This window comes from Lytechinus variegatus, chromosome 2 (genome assembly GCF_018143015.1).
Source record: "Lytechinus variegatus isolate NC3 chromosome 2, Lvar_3.0, whole genome shotgun sequence".
Lineage (NCBI taxonomy): Eukaryota > Metazoa > Echinodermata > Echinoidea > Temnopleuroida > Toxopneustidae > Lytechinus > Lytechinus variegatus.
The window spans coordinates 46,757,049-46,775,778 of NC_054741.1; the positions used below are offsets into that span (position 1 = coordinate 46,757,049).

Here is an 18,730-nt window from a genome sequence, read left to right on the forward strand (position 1 = left end):
TTTTGTTTATATGTTGGGTCAAAGGAAGAACCGTTTAGCTTGTCATTTTTTTGATATACCCGCTACTTGTACCTCCCTCATAATCCGCCCCTGAATATATAGCATCAAATTTTGGCCTTATAACTCTTCTTTGAGGTGTCCTTACATGTAAAAAAAAATTAAGAAAAAAGGACCCAGAAACTTGGTCGTATTTGACGTGACCTAGAAACCAGTCAGTTTGCTGGGTTCATATTTCATTCTCGGTCCCGGTCCCGTATAGTGCACCGGATTATGGGTCATGAGCCATATTGATGGATAAGATTTCTGGAACATTGTAAGATAACAAAAAAGTGAAGTGATAATATTTTAAATAGATGTTTTAATGGTTTTAGTACACCTCGTATGTCTAAATGCAAACAGGCCCCATATTCAAGGAAAACATTAGAAATATTATTAGTTTTACAATGCATTATTTTTTTTCATTACTTAACTTGTATTTCTAATTATTTTTACGGGGGTCTATCTCAAATCTCTATCTTTAAAGAAGTACACATACCTGATTAGCATGTTCCTGAGCTTGACGAAATCACAGTGCTTTGGATTTTCAACTGTATTAAGAAGATAATAGGTATTATTTTTACATCTATTAAAATCACCAAGAATCAGAATATTTATAGTATTTTGTTATCTACTGTTTTTTCCTCTCTATTTATCTAAATGTATCTATCTATTTACCTATCTATCTATGTATCTATCTATGTCTCTAAAATAAAATGAAAATGAAAATCCATAATTTATTGTTCGAAATAGACATGAAATGAAATACTCCGAAAATTTACATCTCTCTCTCTCTCTCTATCTATCTATCTATCTATCTATCTATCTCTATCTATCTATATATCTATCTATCTTATCTATCTATCTCTATCTATCTATCTATCTATATATCTATCTATCTTATCTATCTATCTAATCTATCTATCTACTGTATATCTATATCTAGCAGGTCTACATACCTTCTGTGATACCCCAAGGATATAATCTTCCTCTCACTCTTCTTCCATTAACTTCAACCACTGTGTTGCTACCGATGACTGCAAATGGTATGCTTGCCTGTTATAAGATAAAGTGATAAAAACATAAAATTGAAAATAAAAAAGAAAATTTAATCTAAAAAAGTATTGTCATTACTAAGTGAAATTTGCATTATAATTTACGTGTCAATATCTATTCCATATTTTGAACTCCATGTAATTACTCAGTATTCTGGGAATGAGGCAGAAGGTAACTAAATATTTCTTCCTTGAAAAGATCTTATAAGTAAATCTACTTATATTTTTCTCATATACTGATATGTAAGTCACGAAATTCATTTCTGTAGCTTCCTGCACTTTTTACTTTTTTGTTTAGGTGTCAAATGGGCCTTTAGTGTGTTGTGGTTAACAAAATCATTCACTCGGAAGGCTGTTTTCTGCAATAACATTGATGGGGGTATACTATATAGGCCTAAATCTATGAATTTACAAATGGATGAAACAAAATATATCGGAGGAAATTAATAAGAGAGTAGCATGTATAAAAAGTGGTGATTGCAGAAGCGTATAAAAACAATATGTCAGGAGTGGGATTCGAACCCACGCCTACTTCAGTAGATCACGTTCTTAGCGTGACGCCTTAGACCGCTCGGCCATCCTGACTTGTACACTATGAAATTATTTGTTTTGAAACAATTCCTTTATCACGTTATCCCTGTTAAAGCTAATATCAAAGTTCTGAAAATCTTTGAAATTTATCCATGTTGTTGTGCAATGCCATATTAAGCCCTCAAATGTGGTTGAAATTACGCCCTCTGTTGACAGGCAGGTCAGGATGGCCGAGCGGTCTAAGGCGCTGCGTTCAGGTCGCAGTCTACTCTGTAGGCGTGGGTTCGAATCCCACTTCTGACATATTTTTTTTTCATTTTTTCACATATTGATGTATTTCAGAACACTCTGACTTCACAAAAAACGTAAGATTCTACGTGGAAAACAAGTTCATGACAAAAATTTGAGTTAAATTAAAGCTTGCCATCACACTGATCCAGATTTAAAAAGAATACTCTAAATGCAAAAGAGATATTCACACTCCTCTCAGAGTAAGACGGGGGACCAGTCATTTTGGAATGGGATTTACGTCTTTTTAGAGTGCATTATAGCTCCTTCTGGAGTGAACAAAGTATACTTTTTGACATTTTCACTCCAGAAAGAGGTGAATCCACTCTCAAAAGATGTAAGTCCCACTCCAAAACGACTGTTCCCTCGTCTCACTCTCAGAGGAGTGTGATTAGGGACCAGATGAGATCTTTTGCATTTAGAGTGAACGTATTCAACACTCCCTTTTCAATATTCATGATAAATGTCATATACCATATTCATTTCACACATACATGTATTGCCTCATTTCATTGCAAACTGAATTTAAAAAAATCAAAGCAGGATTAAAATGCTCTTTATGACTTGATAAGGAACTCCGTGAAAATGTGGTCTGATGAGTTCACAATGATATAAGAATTGATAAAAGAATAGCTACCAATATAATTAAAGAACGGTAATAAATAATAAAAAAATAATCTTAAATGAATGTAAACAAACGGCTTGTTCTTATCATTTTTTTATTCACATCATACAATATCTATCATGAATTAATACCACCCGCTTGAACGAAACGATAGACAGTTGATCCCTTCCCCTTTTTATCCTTAAATTTGAAGTCACTCTCAGGACAGAGTGAAATATGTGAGCAGAATGATTGAAAATAAAAAAAAAACACTTTTGAGATAACTAGAGGCAGAAAATCGCCCTACTTTATTTCTGATTTCATTGGATAAAAAACTGGAAAGGGAACGGAAAGGATGAAAAGGGCAGAGAAGATAGCGTTTTTTAAAGAAGAAGAAGAAAAAAAAGAAGAGGAAGAAGAGAAAACACAGTCACTCCTCGGCCTTTCAAAGTGACTTTATCCATTTCCACCCTTTCATGCTTGGAATGAACTTGAATTATCTTATTCCCGAGGGAGTGAACACATAAAAAGTTCGTCAGATGAAGAGTCTTATCAGTAATTTTCACTGACAAAATCACTTTCAGCCAATCAAATGCACGGATTTTAGTAGCTTATAACAGCCTTCAGCGAGAATCAGTGTCAATGAAACGATTCCTACCTTGAGTTCTCGATCTTGTTTCTTGAAATCCTCGTCTTCGTCCGACTCACAGTCAGGGAATGCGTAGATACCTATCTCATGTTGCGATATCTCTCTTAATACCTTGGTAGCAAAGAGAAGATGGGATGACAACGAGAAAGATGATATCGAGAAGATAATTCTTGATTATTTTTATTTTGCTAAAGTATCAATATTACTATAAAATTAAAATTTCGATACGACCCTCATTGATACATCACACATACGCGCGAATAAAGGTGGCAAAATGTACGTGTGCCACCCCCCCCCCATGAATTAATACTTTTTTAATTGTTGTCGCTGCTTTACTACTTTTTTCGACGGAAAAATGTTACCGATGGTGGTGACGAATAGATTAGAGGTTCGAAGTTTGAGCCCTGGGTCTCGTTTATCGGATTGTGCATGACATTAGGGAATTTTTGCTCCGCGATGTACGGATGGTTCAAGAATACAGTAACGTATTGAAAATGTCTTTCATTTCATTTTCATTTCATTTATTTCATTTTCAACAAAATATAAATCAAATAAATACAATCATAACAAGTCAACATCATAAAAAATATATCAATGTCATAAAATCAACTTGAGAAAGACATGTTATAAAACAGTTACATATAAAATAATCATGCGTAAAGAAATTGTGATTTATAATTTGTGAAAATGGAGGATCCCACTAAAAAGCTAGGCTTGTATATTGTGGGCTCCTCAAAATATGACAAACGAGAAATAAATTTTACATATTCAAATCAAATCAGAAACCATGAGAGCCAACAGGAGACATCATTAAAAGAAAATATCAAATAATCAAATATGAAAATTACGCAAAAAACTCAGGAATGAGAAAATATAGAAAGAAAGAAAGCGAATGAATGAAAGAGAGAGAGGGAGGGAGAGAAGAATGGCAAAGAACTACTGAAAAGTATAAACTTTGTGAATCAAAACAGCGGTTTCATCTTTGACACTGGTCAAACGGGCATATTTGCATTTTTTCCTCGTCAGCTCCGAAACCAAGGAACAAACTGCTGTTCGGGTTCACCAATTTTCGATAAAGACCTCCCAGCTGTTCATTGTCATTTGGCGGGCATTTTCAATACATTTATTGTGTTCTTAAATCCGCTCTGCATGCATCGCGGTGCAAAAACTCTCTCTCAGGGTGGTCCCAAACGTACAAGATAAAAACATAACGATCAATGATCACTCACACTTTTTTTCTATTCTTACCCTGTCTTTCATTCTTTTAACTTCAGCCTTGGTGAGGCAGTCTGCCTTTGCGATGATCGGCACGATATTGACTTTGTCATGCAGCCTTTTCATGAATTCAATGTCAATCGGTCTTAATCTGAAATGAATTAGGAAAATCGTAATCGTCAACATATCGAGATTATTAGAAGACAGGCCGAATCAATTATTTCTATTTCCATAATACCTGTACTGTATAATAGGCGTGTGTATTCTAAAATCAAAACAGTTGAACAGTGTAAACATCTGAGACAAACAAACAAAAGAAAAATAGTTCAAAGGATATGGACAAAATTATCATGTCAGGAGTGGGATTCGAACCCACGCCTACAGAGTAGACTGCGACCTGAACGCAGCGCCTTAGACCGCTCGGCCATCCTGACTTGCTTTTCAACAAAAAGTGTGCTTCCGATTGAATTCGATTGATTATTTATATTTATAATTTTAATCAATTTATATAAAATATAACGTGTCAGGAGTGGGATTCGAACCAACGCCTACAGAGTAGACTGCGACCTGAACGCAGCGCCTTAGACCGCTCGGCCATCCTGACTTGCTTTTCAACAAAAAGTGTGCTTCCGATTGAATTCGATTGATCATTTATATTTATAATTTTAATCAATTTATATAAAATATAACGTGTCAGGAGTGGGATTCGAACCCACGCCTACAGAGTAGACTGCGACCTGAACGCAGCGCCTTAGACCGCTCGGCCATCCTGACTTGCTTTTCAACAAAAAGTGTGCTTCCGATTGAATTCGATTGATTATTTATATTCATAATTTTAATCAATTTATATAAAATATAACGTGTCAGGAGTGGGATTCGAACCCACGCCTACAGAGTAGACTGCGACCTGAACGCAGCGCCTTAGACCGCTCGGCCATCCTGACCTGCTTTTTACCGGAAAGCGTGCTTCCGATTGAATTCGATTGATTATTTATATTTATAATTTTAATCAATTTATATAAAATATAGCGTGTCAGGAGTGGGATTCGAACCCACGCCTACAGAGTAGACTGCGACCTGAACGCAGCGCCTTAGACCGCTCGGCCATCCTGACCTGCTTTTTACCGGAAAGCGTGCTTCTGATTGAATTCGATTAATTATTTGTTTATAATTTTAATCAATTTATATAAAATATAACGTGTCAGGAGTGGGATTCGAACCCACGCCTACAGAGTAGACTGCGACCTGAACACAGCGCCTTAGACCGCTCGGCCATCCTGACCTGCTTTTTACCGAAAAGCGTGCTTCCGATTGAATTCGATTAATTATTTATTATAATTTTAATCAATTTATATAAAATATAACGTGTCAAGAGTGGGATTCGAACCCACGCCTATACAGAGAACATTTTGGTAAACGCCCTATGCAATTTGCATTTTTTTAATAACGGACCTTCAGAATAATGAACCTTTAGAATGATGACGAACATTCTAAAATAATGAACCTCTCCCCAATCATGCTGCTGTGAGACCATGGAAAATTGGAGACTGTTTTTGCGTATTGTGTATAAATAGATCAATGGAACTATAGTGACGTTTTCAACGAACATGATGCATGAAATCTTGGTCTGAAGATTTTTTGCAACTCACATTTGCACGATTTGGGATAGGGGGCATAATGATACAGGTAACATTTTGAATGAATGAGCGATCTCTTTATTTGATTCACATAAAATATCTTTATTTCTTATCCATAAATCAGTATGAAACCAATTTACGTCCTCACATAACATTAATCACACCGTAAAACAATTAAGTGCAATATTTTCAAATTTACTTCAAGGAATATTCCTAACCAGTTTCATATAGGCCTACCCCCTTCAGAATTAATAAAATAATGTCCAGCTTCAATCATTTCGAATTAGAATTGACGTTAACAACAACTTTATAATTATACTCTATAGGATATCCTCAAATCGAAACTTTAACTGAGTTCACATCGACAAAGACTCCATTTGTATTTAAAGGAGAATTGGAACAAGATAGCTTGTGTGAAAACAGAAAAATCAAAGAAACAGATCAACAAAAGTTTGAGAAAAATCGGACAAATAATGAGAAAGTTATGAGCATTTGAATATTGCGATCACTAATGCTATGGATATAGCAAATTGGCAATGCGACAAAGATGTGTGATGTCACTCGTGAACAACTCTCCCCATTACTTCAGTATATATTTCACTTAAATTGCCTCTTTTATCACATCTATCCATAGATCATGTGTTCTTTCTACATGAGGGCATGTAATACATATTTTTTTAAGAATACATCATGGATAAAGAGTTTGTATCATCATAAGAAAAAGCAAAAAGAGACATTTTGAGGGTATTTTATAGTCCACCAAGGGAAAGTTGTTCATCAGTGACATCACACATCCTTGTCGCATTGCCAATGGGAGGATCTCCATATAGCATTAGTGATTGCAATATTCAAATGCTCATAACTTTCTCATTATTTGTCCGATTTTTCTCAAACTTTCTTTATTCTTATTCTTTGATTTTTCTGTTTCTACACAAGCCTATTTGTTCCAAAGGTTTCATTCCCCTTTAATTCTAATAATCCGCTCTGGGTCAAAATACCCTCCATTTGGGTATATGGAAACCTGTCTGAAAATAGAACTGTCATTATTATTCTGATGGCTATTTACTTATGCTACACTCACACCAAGGATATCACTCCAAACCGACCGATGGTATGTCATTGGGTAAGATGTAATTGGTTTGATCGATCTGGGATTTGTTTCGCCTGTGTGACTGACTCCACAACTAGACCATGAAATAGATTCAAATCAAAATTGCAGGGCAATGCACTTAATTTGAACTGTCAGTCGAACGAGATTGAAAAATGTCATCGAATAAATCTAACAATCTGGGGGCCCCGTTTCATAACACTTTTCATGATATCAAATTTGCAATAAAGGTTCAAAGTACCTGAAATCATTCAACTGTGATTGGCAGATAGTAAACTTGCAGCATTGTGTGTTTCGTGTTTCATAAAATTTTATAAAAGGGAATCCAGGTCTAACCGTTCAAATCCAACCCGCACTAATATAGTTCCGAATGGAAGCCCAAACCCCAAAATGGAAACATCATTTTCTTAACCCCCTCCCCTTTCCCCTGCCTCGTGCTCATTGTCTGTCAGTCTCTCCCTGCCCCCCTCTCTCTGGACAGTTCTCCACCTTTTCTATCTATCTATCTATCTCCCTCCCTCCCTCTCCATTTATTTCGCTTTCTCTCTAATTGCTTTTGATCACGTTTAAAGATGAATATCTTGATGTTCTTGTTTAATAATCATGTTAAATATGCATTTACAAAATAGTCTGTCGCCGAAATAAAGACATTTTCAACATAAATTTCCTTTGTGTTGTGAATTCAAATTATGACAATATTTTTTTAGGTGCAAGACACCTTGTTGTTATTTCTAACATCTAAAGAAATATGAATTTATTTCATATTTTGTGTTCTAAATTTTCTTTGTGGGAGAGGTTGTTTTCTTTTCACTCGGCCTGTCACTATGAATACATCTGAACACTGGTGATTACCAGGTCCAAATTTACAATTTTCTCCATCTAGTCCAGGCGAATTGGTTCAGAAAAACAATTTTCCTCGAGAGATCGGTCATTTCCTCTCTCAATGGGCTCTTCTATGTCGACTAACTTGACCATGAAATAGGCATATATCAAATTCCCACTACTTGGGAATGTACCTAGATTTTATTCTTTGAAAGTTTGGAATTCCACTTTTCATAGGTACTCTTGAATGTTATTAGTATAACAATGGTCAATGGTCATCGAGATTTGGTACAGCTTATAAAGAGACCAACAATGCTATAATGTAGATGAGTCATTCTTTCCCAGTCCCCAACGATTGTGGAATAAAAAAAATGAATAAGAGGGCAATATAATATAACAGAGGAGATGTAGAACATAATGATTGAGGGGGAATTAAATAAAATAAGTATGGTAAGAGAGAGAAAAAGATGAGAGATACGGGGAAAGGGAGTGGGGGTGATCAAGAAGAGAGAAGGGAGGGAAGGGGGTTGAAAGCAAGAAGAACGGTGAGAGATAAGAGGAAGGGGGTGGGGTGAGAGGATGGGATTTGGGAGGGGAACTACATAATGATTACATGGAATATCATATATTTAAAAAAAAAACATAAAGATTGTGTTAAAAACTTTGACTTGCGGCATATGTCAAACACCTAACAATCGAAATTTCTCTCAAGATACAATCGACATGACCCTTTAAATTTTCTATTTTTCATTAACACTTTGTTTCTTTTCGTTCAACGTATTGATAGGCAAAGCTGGTCTTGGTAAATCGACACTGTCTTGTCAACAGTCTTTTTTCACTGATCTTTATAAATATAGAGCATCGCTAAACGCAGAAGGTAAGTTTGAAACAATTAAATTAAGTTAAGTTCCTATGATTTAGATAAGGGAAAAAGCTAAAATATGAAGAAAAATATATACTTTATTCGTTCTTCTTTAAAAAGATGTTGAAAAGCATATTATGTCAGGAGTGGGATTCGAACCCACGACTACTTTAGTAGAGTACGTTCTAAGCGTATCGCCTTAGACCACTCGGCCATCCTGACTTTCACGATGATTTCCGTTTTGTGCATTATTTCTTTTCGTATTCATGATCTTCCTGTAATCATTCACTGAAATATTTGCTTATTATTGTGCAATACAAGACAATCAATATGATGAATACCTTCTATCGTAGTGTATCGGAATCACAAGCACGCCCTCTCTAACACCAAAGTCAGGATGGCCGAGCGGTCTAAGGCGCTGCGTTCAGGTCGCAGTCTACTCTGTAGGCGTGGGTTCGAATCCCACTCCTGACATCGAATATTTTTTGAATAAAAATACATCGTTCCCATTGTCGGGCGATCCGTGACGATCTGACGATTGGCCTGTGCTAGCTGATTGCGATTTATTTTTTTTTTTTGGGGGGGAGAGGTGGCATCCAAATATTTTTTGACGATTGTCACGACTGACCTCAAAGTTTCAATCGTGGCTCAAATAGTGACAATGGGAACCAGTAGTGCATCTAATTTTGTCTGAAGGAGAGCATTAATGGACATTCTACTTTGCTCGATGAACAGGGTTAGTCCTGCAAAATCGTTGGAGTAAACTAAAATATGATCATTCCGATTAATTTACGATTTAGATCGCAGTTTTAACCGTGACAGTGGGAACTGGCTATAAGATAATTTTCTTCCATTTAAATATTTCACTGTTTTGTGTCATTTCAATTCAATTCAATTCTTTTATTTCATTTCCATTCAATTTTCATTTCAATTAATAATTTCATGGTAAATAAATATGCCCTCTTTCGAGGTACTTTTTTCACAAAATGCGATTAGTTATAGATCTCTTAAAGCAGATACGAACCAATAGCGCCATCTCGAGTCCTCACCTACTCATACCTGGCCAGTTTCCTGACCCATAATTCTAGTGTAGTCTTGCATTATAGACCCACTTGAATGATTACAGGCTAATTAACTTCTCAATACATTTTATACCGCAATGATAATGTTACCAAATAGCAAAACAATTATTTTTCCTCCCAAAACATTTTAGTTTTTCTACAAAAATACAAATATAGGTCAATGTATTTTCTGTAGTATTAGTAGATATATGAAAATGTATATTTTAAGACTACGTATATATAACACACAGTCGATGAGAAACCACACACAGCCCCCCCCCCCCCCCCATTTAACCCATATAAAGGCCTATATACATGATATAGTTGTGAAGTATTGTAAACATCGATGATGTGTTCAAAATGTAAGACCAATAGAAAGGAGGATTGATTTTCGTTATTTTAATTAATAAAAATGCGATGTGTCAGGAGTGGGATTCGAACCCACGCCTACAGAGTAGACTGCGACCTGAACGCAGCGCCTTAGACCACTCGGCCATCCTGACTTTGCTTCATGAGTGGATAAGTATTTTAATTTCTTCAATCGAAACACATCGATTTCACCCTTTGGCACTCAAAGGATCGAGATCATTGTTCACAAATAAATTAATTTCTCATGAAACGAAATCTTTATTAATTGCTTCTGCATGATTTACTTTGGATAATTGTAAAAAATAGAATTTCATCGATAATGATTTCGAACTCAAATAAATAAGTCAGATTCTTTGATTTTTTTTCATTCTTTATAATTTTAATAATCTATAAATTAATCAAGTCTATCGATCATTTTCTATTAATTTGATATAATGCATTTGTATATCTAATTTGAAACTGGAGAGGATGACTGAAGCATACACACAACATCCTCCACCTGAAGAGTTTGGGGATGCATTCCCCTTCCCCCGTTATACGCCCCTGCTATCAAAGCGTGGCGATTAAACGTTACTAGAATGACTATAACATAAGCTAGTAAAGGTACTGAATCTAAATAGTTATCAAAGATTATAAATTAAGCTATAAAACCACCAAGAGGGATAAGGCAGAAAGCTAGGAATCTGAATTTAAATTCGTCCTAAACTTTAAACATTGATCTTATTCAAGAAATTAAGAGTGGAAATGATCTTACCCATGGCCATACGGTGATATGAAATAAAGACAGCAATGAATTCGGTCATCTATTAGATTCTTTCTGTTCAGCCCGCTCTCATCTCGATAATACTGCTCGAATTTACTTTCTATGTGAGAGATAATTGGACCCCAACTATATAAGAAACAGGATGAACAAAAATCAACATGAATACATAAATATACAAATTAAGGAATGAAAGGCTATATCGAATGGATACGACGGTGATGGTGGAAGTGTGTGGCGGGGATGGTGGAAGGGTGAGGTGATGATGGTGGCAGGGTGAGGTAGTAATGGTGGAAGGGTGAGGTAGTGATGGTGGCAGGGTGAGGTAGTAATGGTGGAAGGGTGAGGTAGTGATGGTGGAAGGGTGAGGTGGTGATGGTGGAAGGGTGTAGTGGTGATGGTGGAAGGGTGTAGTGGTGATGGTGGAAGGGTGTAGTGGTGATCGTAAAAGGGTGCAATGGTAATGGTGGAAGGGTGTAGTGGTGATGGTGGAAGGGTGAGGTGGTGATGGTGGAAGGGTGTAGTGGTGATGGTGGAAGGGTGTAGTGGTGATGGTGGAATGGTGTAGTGGTGATGGTGGAAGGGTGAGGTGGTGATGGTGGAAGGGTAAGGTGGTGATGGTGGAAGGGTGAGGTGGTGATGGTGGAAGGGTGAGGTGGTGATGGTGGAAGGGTGAAGTGGTGATGGTGGAAGGGTGTAGTGGTGATGATGGAAGGGTGAGGTAGTGATGGTGGAAGGGTGAGGTGGTGATGGTGGAAGGGTGAGGTGGTGATGGTGGAAGGGTGAGGTGGTGATGGTGGAAGGGTGAGGTGGTGATGGTGGAAGGGTGAAGTGGTGATGGTGGAAGGGTGTAGTGGTGATGGTGGAAGGGTGAGGTAGTGATGGTGGAAGAGTGAGGTAGTGATGGTGGAAGGGTGTAGTGGTGATGGTGGAAGGGTGTAGTGGTGATGGTGGAAGGGTGTAGTGGTGATGGTGGAAGGGTGAGGTGGGGATGGTGGAAGTTGAGGTAGTGATGGTGGAAGGGTGAGGTGGTGATGGTGGAAGGGTGCAATGGTGATGGTGGAAGGGTGAGGTGGTGATGGTGGAAGGGTGAGGTGGTGATGGTGGAAGGGTGTAGTGGTGATGGTGGAAGGGTGCAGTGGTGATGGTGGAAGGGTGTAGTGGTGATGATGGAAGGGTGCAGTGGTGATAGTAGAAGTGTGAGGTGGTGATGGTGGAAGGGTAAGGTGGTGGTGGTGGAAGGGTGAGGTGGGGATGGTGGAAGGGTGAGGTAGTGATGGTGGAAGGGTGAGGTGGTGATGGTGGAAGGGTGAGGTGGTGATGGTGGAAGGGTGAGGTGGTGGTGGTGGAAGGGTGAGGTGGTGATGGTGGAAGGGTGAAGTGGTGATGGTGGAAGGGTGAGGTGGTGATGGTGGAAGGGTGCAATGGTGATGGTGGAAGGGTGTAGTGGTGATGATGGAAGGGTGCAGTGGTGATAGTGGAAGGGTGAAGTGGTGATGGTGGAAGGGTGCAGTGGTGATGGTGGAAGGGTGTAGTGGTGATGATGGACGGGTGCAGTGGTGATAGTAGAAGTGTGAGGTGGTGATGGTGGAAGGGTAAGGTGGTGGTGGTGGAAGGGTGAGGTGGGGATGGTGGAAGGGTGAGGTAGGTGATGGTGGAAGGGTGTGGTGGTGATGGTGGAAGGGGTAGGAAAGTGATGGTGGAACGGTGTAGTGGTGATGATGGAAGGGGTAGGGTGGTTGCATGTTAACGTACCTGTTTTCACTGTTAACTGAATCTCCAAACCCAGGAGTATCAACCACTGTAAGTCTTAATCTCACACCCTGTTCTTCTATGTCTATTGATGATCTTTGGATCTCTACTGTTTTATCTATTCGCTCTGTAATGAGAAAAAGAGTAAATGAATAAATAAACAAGCAAGCAATCAATCAGATATATAATTAAAAGCGATAACACTTCTTCTTCTCATTCTCCCCTCCTCGTTCTCTTCCTCCTCCTCCCCTCCTCTTCCGCCTCCTCCTCCTTCTTCTTCTCCTCCTGCTCTTCCTCCCCCTTCTTCTTCTTCTTCTTCTTCTACTACTACTTCTTCCACTTCGTCTTCTTCTTATTATTCTACTTCTTCTTTTCCTCCTTCTCCTCTTTCTTCTTCTCCTCCTCCTCCTTCTTCTTTTTCTCCTCCTTCTTCTTCCTCTCAACTTAAAATGTTTTTATCATTGTTTGCGACTTACATTCATATACATATTTCCCCGTAGACCTTATATATTCTAAATGAATTGTTTCCAATCCTTGATAATTTATATCATTCATTTTTGGGAGGTTTTACAGTAAAATCGATATACTTCTCTTTCTATTTCAATGATCTCTGCTTAGATGGGGTTTTTTGTTGTTGCAATAATCCTATTATCTTTAACACCCTCGATTACTTTTGTTAAGCGGAAGACTTAATAGTGCATGAAATTGGTGAACGATTGGGAATTAGAAGGAAAAATATTCCAACAAACAAAATATGAGGAAAATGATTTTTTTTATAATTGATAAACGTCATTTTCCATTCGATGCTGCTTTAGAACAGCAAGGACAACATTTCAATTTAACTTTGGAAGAGTCAGATTGGGACATAATAAAATATTACCGGAATGCTGAATAGCGAACAATGTTAATAAATCTTCAAATCACATGATCAAAGGTCAAAAAATGTACTTTGTTCATCATCGTCGTCTTAAAATTTCATTAATTTAGCATCCTTTTTTGTGTCATAATTTCATTGATTCTTTTTCATTTATTTTATTCTATTTGTTTTTTTATCAGTTCTTGTTATTTGTTATCATTCGATCTAATTGTCTGTAGGCAAATAACAGTTATTGTATGTTTGCGTGTGCCCCCCCCCCCCTCTCTCTACCTTATCTCTTCAGGTAAGTTAGGGAGAGGATTCACGTTATACAACTTACGAACTATGCTTTTTAGTGAATCCCCATTTAAGAAAGATACTCACTAATTTTTTATGTATTGAAAATTGTTGGTTAAGTATTCTGTTATGTATTTGTTTTTATTATTATGATTATCATTTACATCATTAAATATAGGAATCAAGCCCTATCAAACTTAGTCGGAATCACGCCAAAGCCGATAAGTAGGTCAGGATGGCCGAGCGGTCTAAGGCGCTGCGTTCAGGTCGCAGTCTACTCTGTAGGCGTGGGTTCGAATCCCACTCCTGACACATTATATTTTATATAAATTAATGAAAAAAATAATCAATCGGGAACACTCTCTCCGTTTCAAAGCAAGTCAGGATGGCCGAGTGGTCTAAGGCGCTGCGTTCAGGTCGCAGTCTACTCTGTAGGCGTGGGTTCGAATCCCACTCCTGACACATCGCACTTTTATGAATTAAAATAACGAAAATCACCCATTTTTGTTTGGTCTTACATCTTGAACACATGATGGATGATTATAAACTTCTCAACTATATCATGTATCTAGGCCAGTATTGGGTAGACAGATTATGTAAGATCAATTACAAAACGAATCTCCTTTTGTGGGAAAAAAGATACTTCGAAAGAGGATATACGTATATGTTTGTTTACCATGGAAGAAAATCTTACACCCAGTTCCTACTGTCACGATCCGCGCCACGATTGCAACCTTGATCTAAATCTTGAATTAATATTAATAAATTTTGGACGGCTCAAAACTTAGCAGATATTCTGGCATGTAACACCTGGTTCCCACTGTCATGATTTGAGCCACGAATGAAATCGTAGTCTAATTCGCGGTAGTAAACGCAGTTATCGTGTCAGATCTTATCAGAACGTGAGGTCAGTCGTGACAATCGTGATGATTTAAAAAAATATATATATTTGGATGCCCCCCCCCAAAAAAAAAAGGGGGGAAAATCGCGATCACCTACGAAAGGCAGTGGGAATGATGTATTTTTATTTTTAAAATATTTGATGTCAGGAGTGGGATTCGAACCCACGCCTACAGAGTAGACTGCGACCTGAACGCAGCGCCTTAGACCGCTCGGCCATCCTGACTTTGCTGTTAGAGAGGGCGTGCTTGTGATTCCAATACACTCCGATAGAAGGTATTCATCATATTGATTGTGTTGTATTGCACAATAATAATCAAATATTTCAATGAATGATTGCTGGAAGATCATGAATACGAAAAGAAGTACATACACAAAATGAAAATTATTGTGAAAGTCAGGATGGCCGAGTGGTCTAAGGCGATACGCTTAGAACGTACTCTACTAAAGTAGGCGTGGGTTCGAATCCCACTCCTGGCATATATTTTTCATCAACTTTTCATGATATATTTTTTCTTTAATATTTTAGCTTATTCCCTTATCTCAATCAACATGAGATAGAAACTATTCTTCTCAACTTAAATGTGTTTTTTTTTATCATTGTTTACGACTTATACATTCAGATACAAATCATTGTAACCAATCCTTGATAAATTATATCATTATTTGGGAGGTTTTACAATAGAATCGACATACTTCTCTTTTTAGATGTTTAGATGTTATTTTTGCAATAATCCTATTAAATGCATTCTCTTTAAAACCCTCGATTAATTTCGTTAATCGGAAGACTTAATAGTGCATGAAATTGGTGGACGATTTGGAATATTCCAATAAAATCAAAATATGAGTAAAATAATTTTCCTTTAAAGAATAGATGGCATTTTCCATTCAACGCTGCTTTAGAACAGCAAGGACATAGCATTTCAACTTAACTTTGGAAGAGTCAGATTGGGGCATAATAAAGTATTGCCGGAATGCTGAATAACGAACCATTTTAATGAATGTTCAATTAACATGTTCAAAGGTCAAAGATTGTACTTAGTTCAATATTAATTAGAATTTTAGAATTATATTTATGCAGCAGCCTTCTTGTGTTATGTTATTACTGTTTTTTGTTTTGTTTTATTTGTCTTTTTTTGTTCTTGTTCTTCGGCATTCTTTCCTGTTATACATGCATGCATATAAGAATAAGTCAACTATAATTTCTTCATTTCCAAGGGGATCCACACTTTACAAGCTTTGCTTTTTAGTGGATCCCCCTCATTTTCATTTCCATTTATGCTCTATATTATACTGTTTTTTCTGTTTTACGAAGTAAGAATGCCCTTCTATAAAATTGTACTTGATTTGTATTGCTTTATATTATTTTGTATTATGTTTTGAATGGAAATGAAATGAAAGAATTGAATTGAAAAAAAATGACAAATAACAGTTAATGTTAGGGAGGGGTTTCAGGTTATACAACCTATATACTTTTTAGTGAATCACCCATTCAAACAGATACTCACTATTTCTATGTTAATTGAGTATTATTGTCTGCAAAGTATTCTGTTATGTATTTGTGTTTCGTTATATCCTATATGCTATAATGGTTTTGCCATAATGTAATGCCACGAAACTCTATCAAATTTGGTCGAAAGCATGCTCTCTGAAGACAGATAAGTCAGGATGGCCGAGTGGTCTAAGGCGCTGCGTTCAGGTCGCAGTCTACTCTGTAGGCGTGGGTTCGAATCCCACTCCTGACAAACTTTTTAATCTGAGCGTGGATGTTTACGATACTTATATACCACTTTGTTAGACCTATATTGAGTAAACATTTACATTTTGTGGGTAAAAAAAAATACTGCGAAAGAGGACCTCTAAAAAAATTGTTCACCATGAAATTATTGATGACACAGCTCAAAACAGTGAAATACCCAAATTCAGATGGAATGAATTATCTAAGATAATCTAACATTTTGAAATATTAAGGATTTAGAAAACAACATAATTCTTATTCTTTAAAAAAATGATGTCATGAGTGGGGTTCGAACCCACGCCTACACGCTCGCAATGTCATCCTGACTTGCCCGACAGAGAGGGCGTGCTTGTGATTCCGAGACTAGAGTACCTACATAAAGACTCTATCCGAGACGTTCCGATATTGTATTTCACAACAATATTCAAACATTTCAGAGAATGACTGCAGAAACACATGATTGGAAAAAATAAAATAAATACAGCCAACATATCTAATTATGGCGTGTAAGTCAGGATGGCCGAGTGGTCTAAGGCGATACGCTCAAAACGTACTCTACTAAAGTAGTCGTGGGTTGGAATCCCACTCCTGAAGAAAGAACGGATAATTATATTTGTTCAATGTTTAGCTTATTCCCTTATCTAAATCAACACGAGATAGGAACTTAAATTATTTCAAACTTACCTTCTGCGTTTAGCGATGCTCTATCCTTATAAAGATCAGTGAGAAAAAGACTGTTGACAAGTGTCGATTTACCAAGACCAGTTTCGCCTATTTACGAGTTAAGGAAAAAACAAAAACAAATGAAAACAAAGTGAAAAAAGAAAAGGGAAAATATAGAGTCATGACAAGTTTATTTTTGAGAGAAAGTGTGATTGGTAGTCAAAATATGTTACAGTTAAGAGTTTGTTTGAATAATATTAAGTTTCATCACGTATATGAAATAGTCATACACAATTGTACATCACATCCTCTCGCACCCCCCCTTCTCTCTCCTTACTTTGACTCCCCTTCCCCCCCCCCCACTAATTTTCCCCTCCACCGTGACCATTATTTTGATTTCCTCTATTAGGCCAATATTCTATTGCCCCTGTATTTACATTTTATCTTATTTTCACAATCGTTTGGGACCGGGAAAAATGACTCTACATCATAGCATTGTTGATATTTTTCTAAGCTGTACCATGTACATCTCGATCATAATTGACAATGTTATACTAATACTATTAACATACTCAAAAGTTTAAAGGTCAAGTAAGTCGACATAGAAGAACCCAGAACCCATATGAGAGAGGAAATGACCAGTCTCTCGAGAATTTTTTTTTTTCTGAACCAATTCATTTGTGGAGAAAATTGTGATTTTGGACCTGGTATTCGCCTGTGTTCAGATGTATTCATATAGTGACAGGCTGAGTGAAAAGAAAAACAACCTCTCCCACAAAGAAAATTTAGAACACAAAATTTGAAATAAATTCATATTTCTTTAGACATGTTAGATGTCAGAAATAACAGCAAGCCATCTTGCACTTTTAAAATATCGTCATCATTCGAATTCCGAAAACAAGGGAAATCGTGTAAAAATAATGTCCTTTTTTATTTTGATGAAAAATTACAAGACTATCGTGTATTTTTAATAAAAGCTTTTAATTTGACAAGAACATGACGATTCTTATCTTTAAATGTGTTAAAGAGAAAGAAAGTGGAGGGAAAGAGAAATAGACAGAAGGAGGGGGGGGGGGTTGATATACAGAGGTGGAAAAACTGAGATAGAGAGGGGGGTTGTAGAGAGGGAGAACGGGAGGGAGAGAGAACGAGAGGGAGGGGGGTAAAGAAAATTATAATTCCATTTTTTTTGGGGGGGGGACTTCAAAAGGCGGTGTTCATATCTGAAACAATGGGGCGGGTTGGATTTGTAGAGCAATTCATTCGGACGGTTGGCCATGGGCTCCGTTTCATAAAGCCTTGGTTACAATAACAAATGCAAAACTTCTATTACAAGTTCACTATCGGCCAGTCAAAATGAATAATTTCAGTTACTTTGAACTTTAATTGTAAATTCGATATCATAACAAGTTCATGAAACGGGGCCACAGATTGTAAGATTTATTCGATGACATTGATCAATCTCGTTCGACTGACTGTTTAAATTAAGTGCATTGCTCTGCAATTTTGATTTGAAACTATTTCATG

General features: G+C 37.1%; 1 protein-coding gene and 16 non-coding genes across 20 annotated transcripts in view; 6 read left to right on the plus strand and 11 right to left on the minus strand.

Annotated features, from left to right (window-relative positions):
• LOC121408171 (septin-5-like) overlaps positions 1 to 18,730 on the minus strand; it is a 48,683-nt gene that overhangs the window by 4,144 nt on the left and 25,809 nt on the right. For all 4 annotated transcript variants that reach the window (XM_041599525.1, XM_041599524.1, XM_041599526.1 and 1 more), the window contains 7 exons: positions 17,225 to 17,311; positions 12,753 to 12,876; positions 10,992 to 11,126; positions 4,412 to 4,529; positions 3,173 to 3,274; positions 996 to 1,092; positions 536 to 587 (listed from right to left, as the gene is read on the minus strand). In XM_041599525.1, coding sequence (XP_041455459.1) covers positions 536 to 587; positions 996 to 1,092; positions 3,173 to 3,274; positions 4,412 to 4,529; positions 10,992 to 11,126; positions 12,753 to 12,876; positions 17,225 to 17,311 — 715 coding nt within the window. The remainder of the gene's footprint in view (positions 1 to 535; positions 588 to 995; positions 1,093 to 3,172; positions 3,275 to 4,411; positions 4,530 to 10,991; positions 11,127 to 12,752; positions 12,877 to 17,224; positions 17,312 to 18,730) is intronic.
• On the minus strand, positions 1,593 to 1,676 carry TRNAL-AAG. The gene has a single exon. It is a non-coding gene; the product is annotated as a tRNA-Leu (tRNA).
• TRNAL-CAG lies at positions 1,843 to 1,925 on the plus strand. The gene has a single exon. It is a non-coding gene; the product is annotated as a tRNA-Leu (tRNA).
• On the minus strand, positions 4,730 to 4,812 carry TRNAL-CAG. Its single transcript has one exon. It is a non-coding gene; the product is annotated as a tRNA-Leu (tRNA).
• TRNAL-CAG lies at positions 4,900 to 4,982 on the minus strand. Its single transcript has one exon. It is a non-coding gene; the product is annotated as a tRNA-Leu (tRNA).
• TRNAL-CAG lies at positions 5,070 to 5,152 on the minus strand. Its single transcript has one exon. It is a non-coding gene; the product is annotated as a tRNA-Leu (tRNA).
• Positions 5,240 to 5,322, minus strand: TRNAL-CAG. Its single transcript has one exon. It is a non-coding gene; the product is annotated as a tRNA-Leu (tRNA).
• On the minus strand, positions 5,410 to 5,492 carry TRNAL-CAG. Its single transcript has one exon. It is a non-coding gene; the product is annotated as a tRNA-Leu (tRNA).
• On the minus strand, positions 5,578 to 5,660 carry TRNAL-CAG. The gene has a single exon. It is a non-coding gene; the product is annotated as a tRNA-Leu (tRNA).
• Positions 8,946 to 9,029, minus strand: TRNAL-UAG. Its single transcript has one exon. It is a non-coding gene; the product is annotated as a tRNA-Leu (tRNA).
• Positions 9,199 to 9,281, plus strand: TRNAL-CAG. The gene has a single exon. It is a non-coding gene; the product is annotated as a tRNA-Leu (tRNA).
• TRNAL-CAG lies at positions 10,289 to 10,371 on the minus strand. The gene has a single exon. It is a non-coding gene; the product is annotated as a tRNA-Leu (tRNA).
• Positions 14,132 to 14,214, plus strand: TRNAL-CAG. Its single transcript has one exon. It is a non-coding gene; the product is annotated as a tRNA-Leu (tRNA).
• TRNAL-CAG lies at positions 14,282 to 14,364 on the plus strand. Its single transcript has one exon. It is a non-coding gene; the product is annotated as a tRNA-Leu (tRNA).
• TRNAL-CAG lies at positions 14,946 to 15,028 on the minus strand. The gene has a single exon. It is a non-coding gene; the product is annotated as a tRNA-Leu (tRNA).
• On the plus strand, positions 15,199 to 15,282 carry TRNAL-UAG. The gene has a single exon. It is a non-coding gene; the product is annotated as a tRNA-Leu (tRNA).
• TRNAL-CAG lies at positions 16,465 to 16,547 on the plus strand. Its single transcript has one exon. It is a non-coding gene; the product is annotated as a tRNA-Leu (tRNA).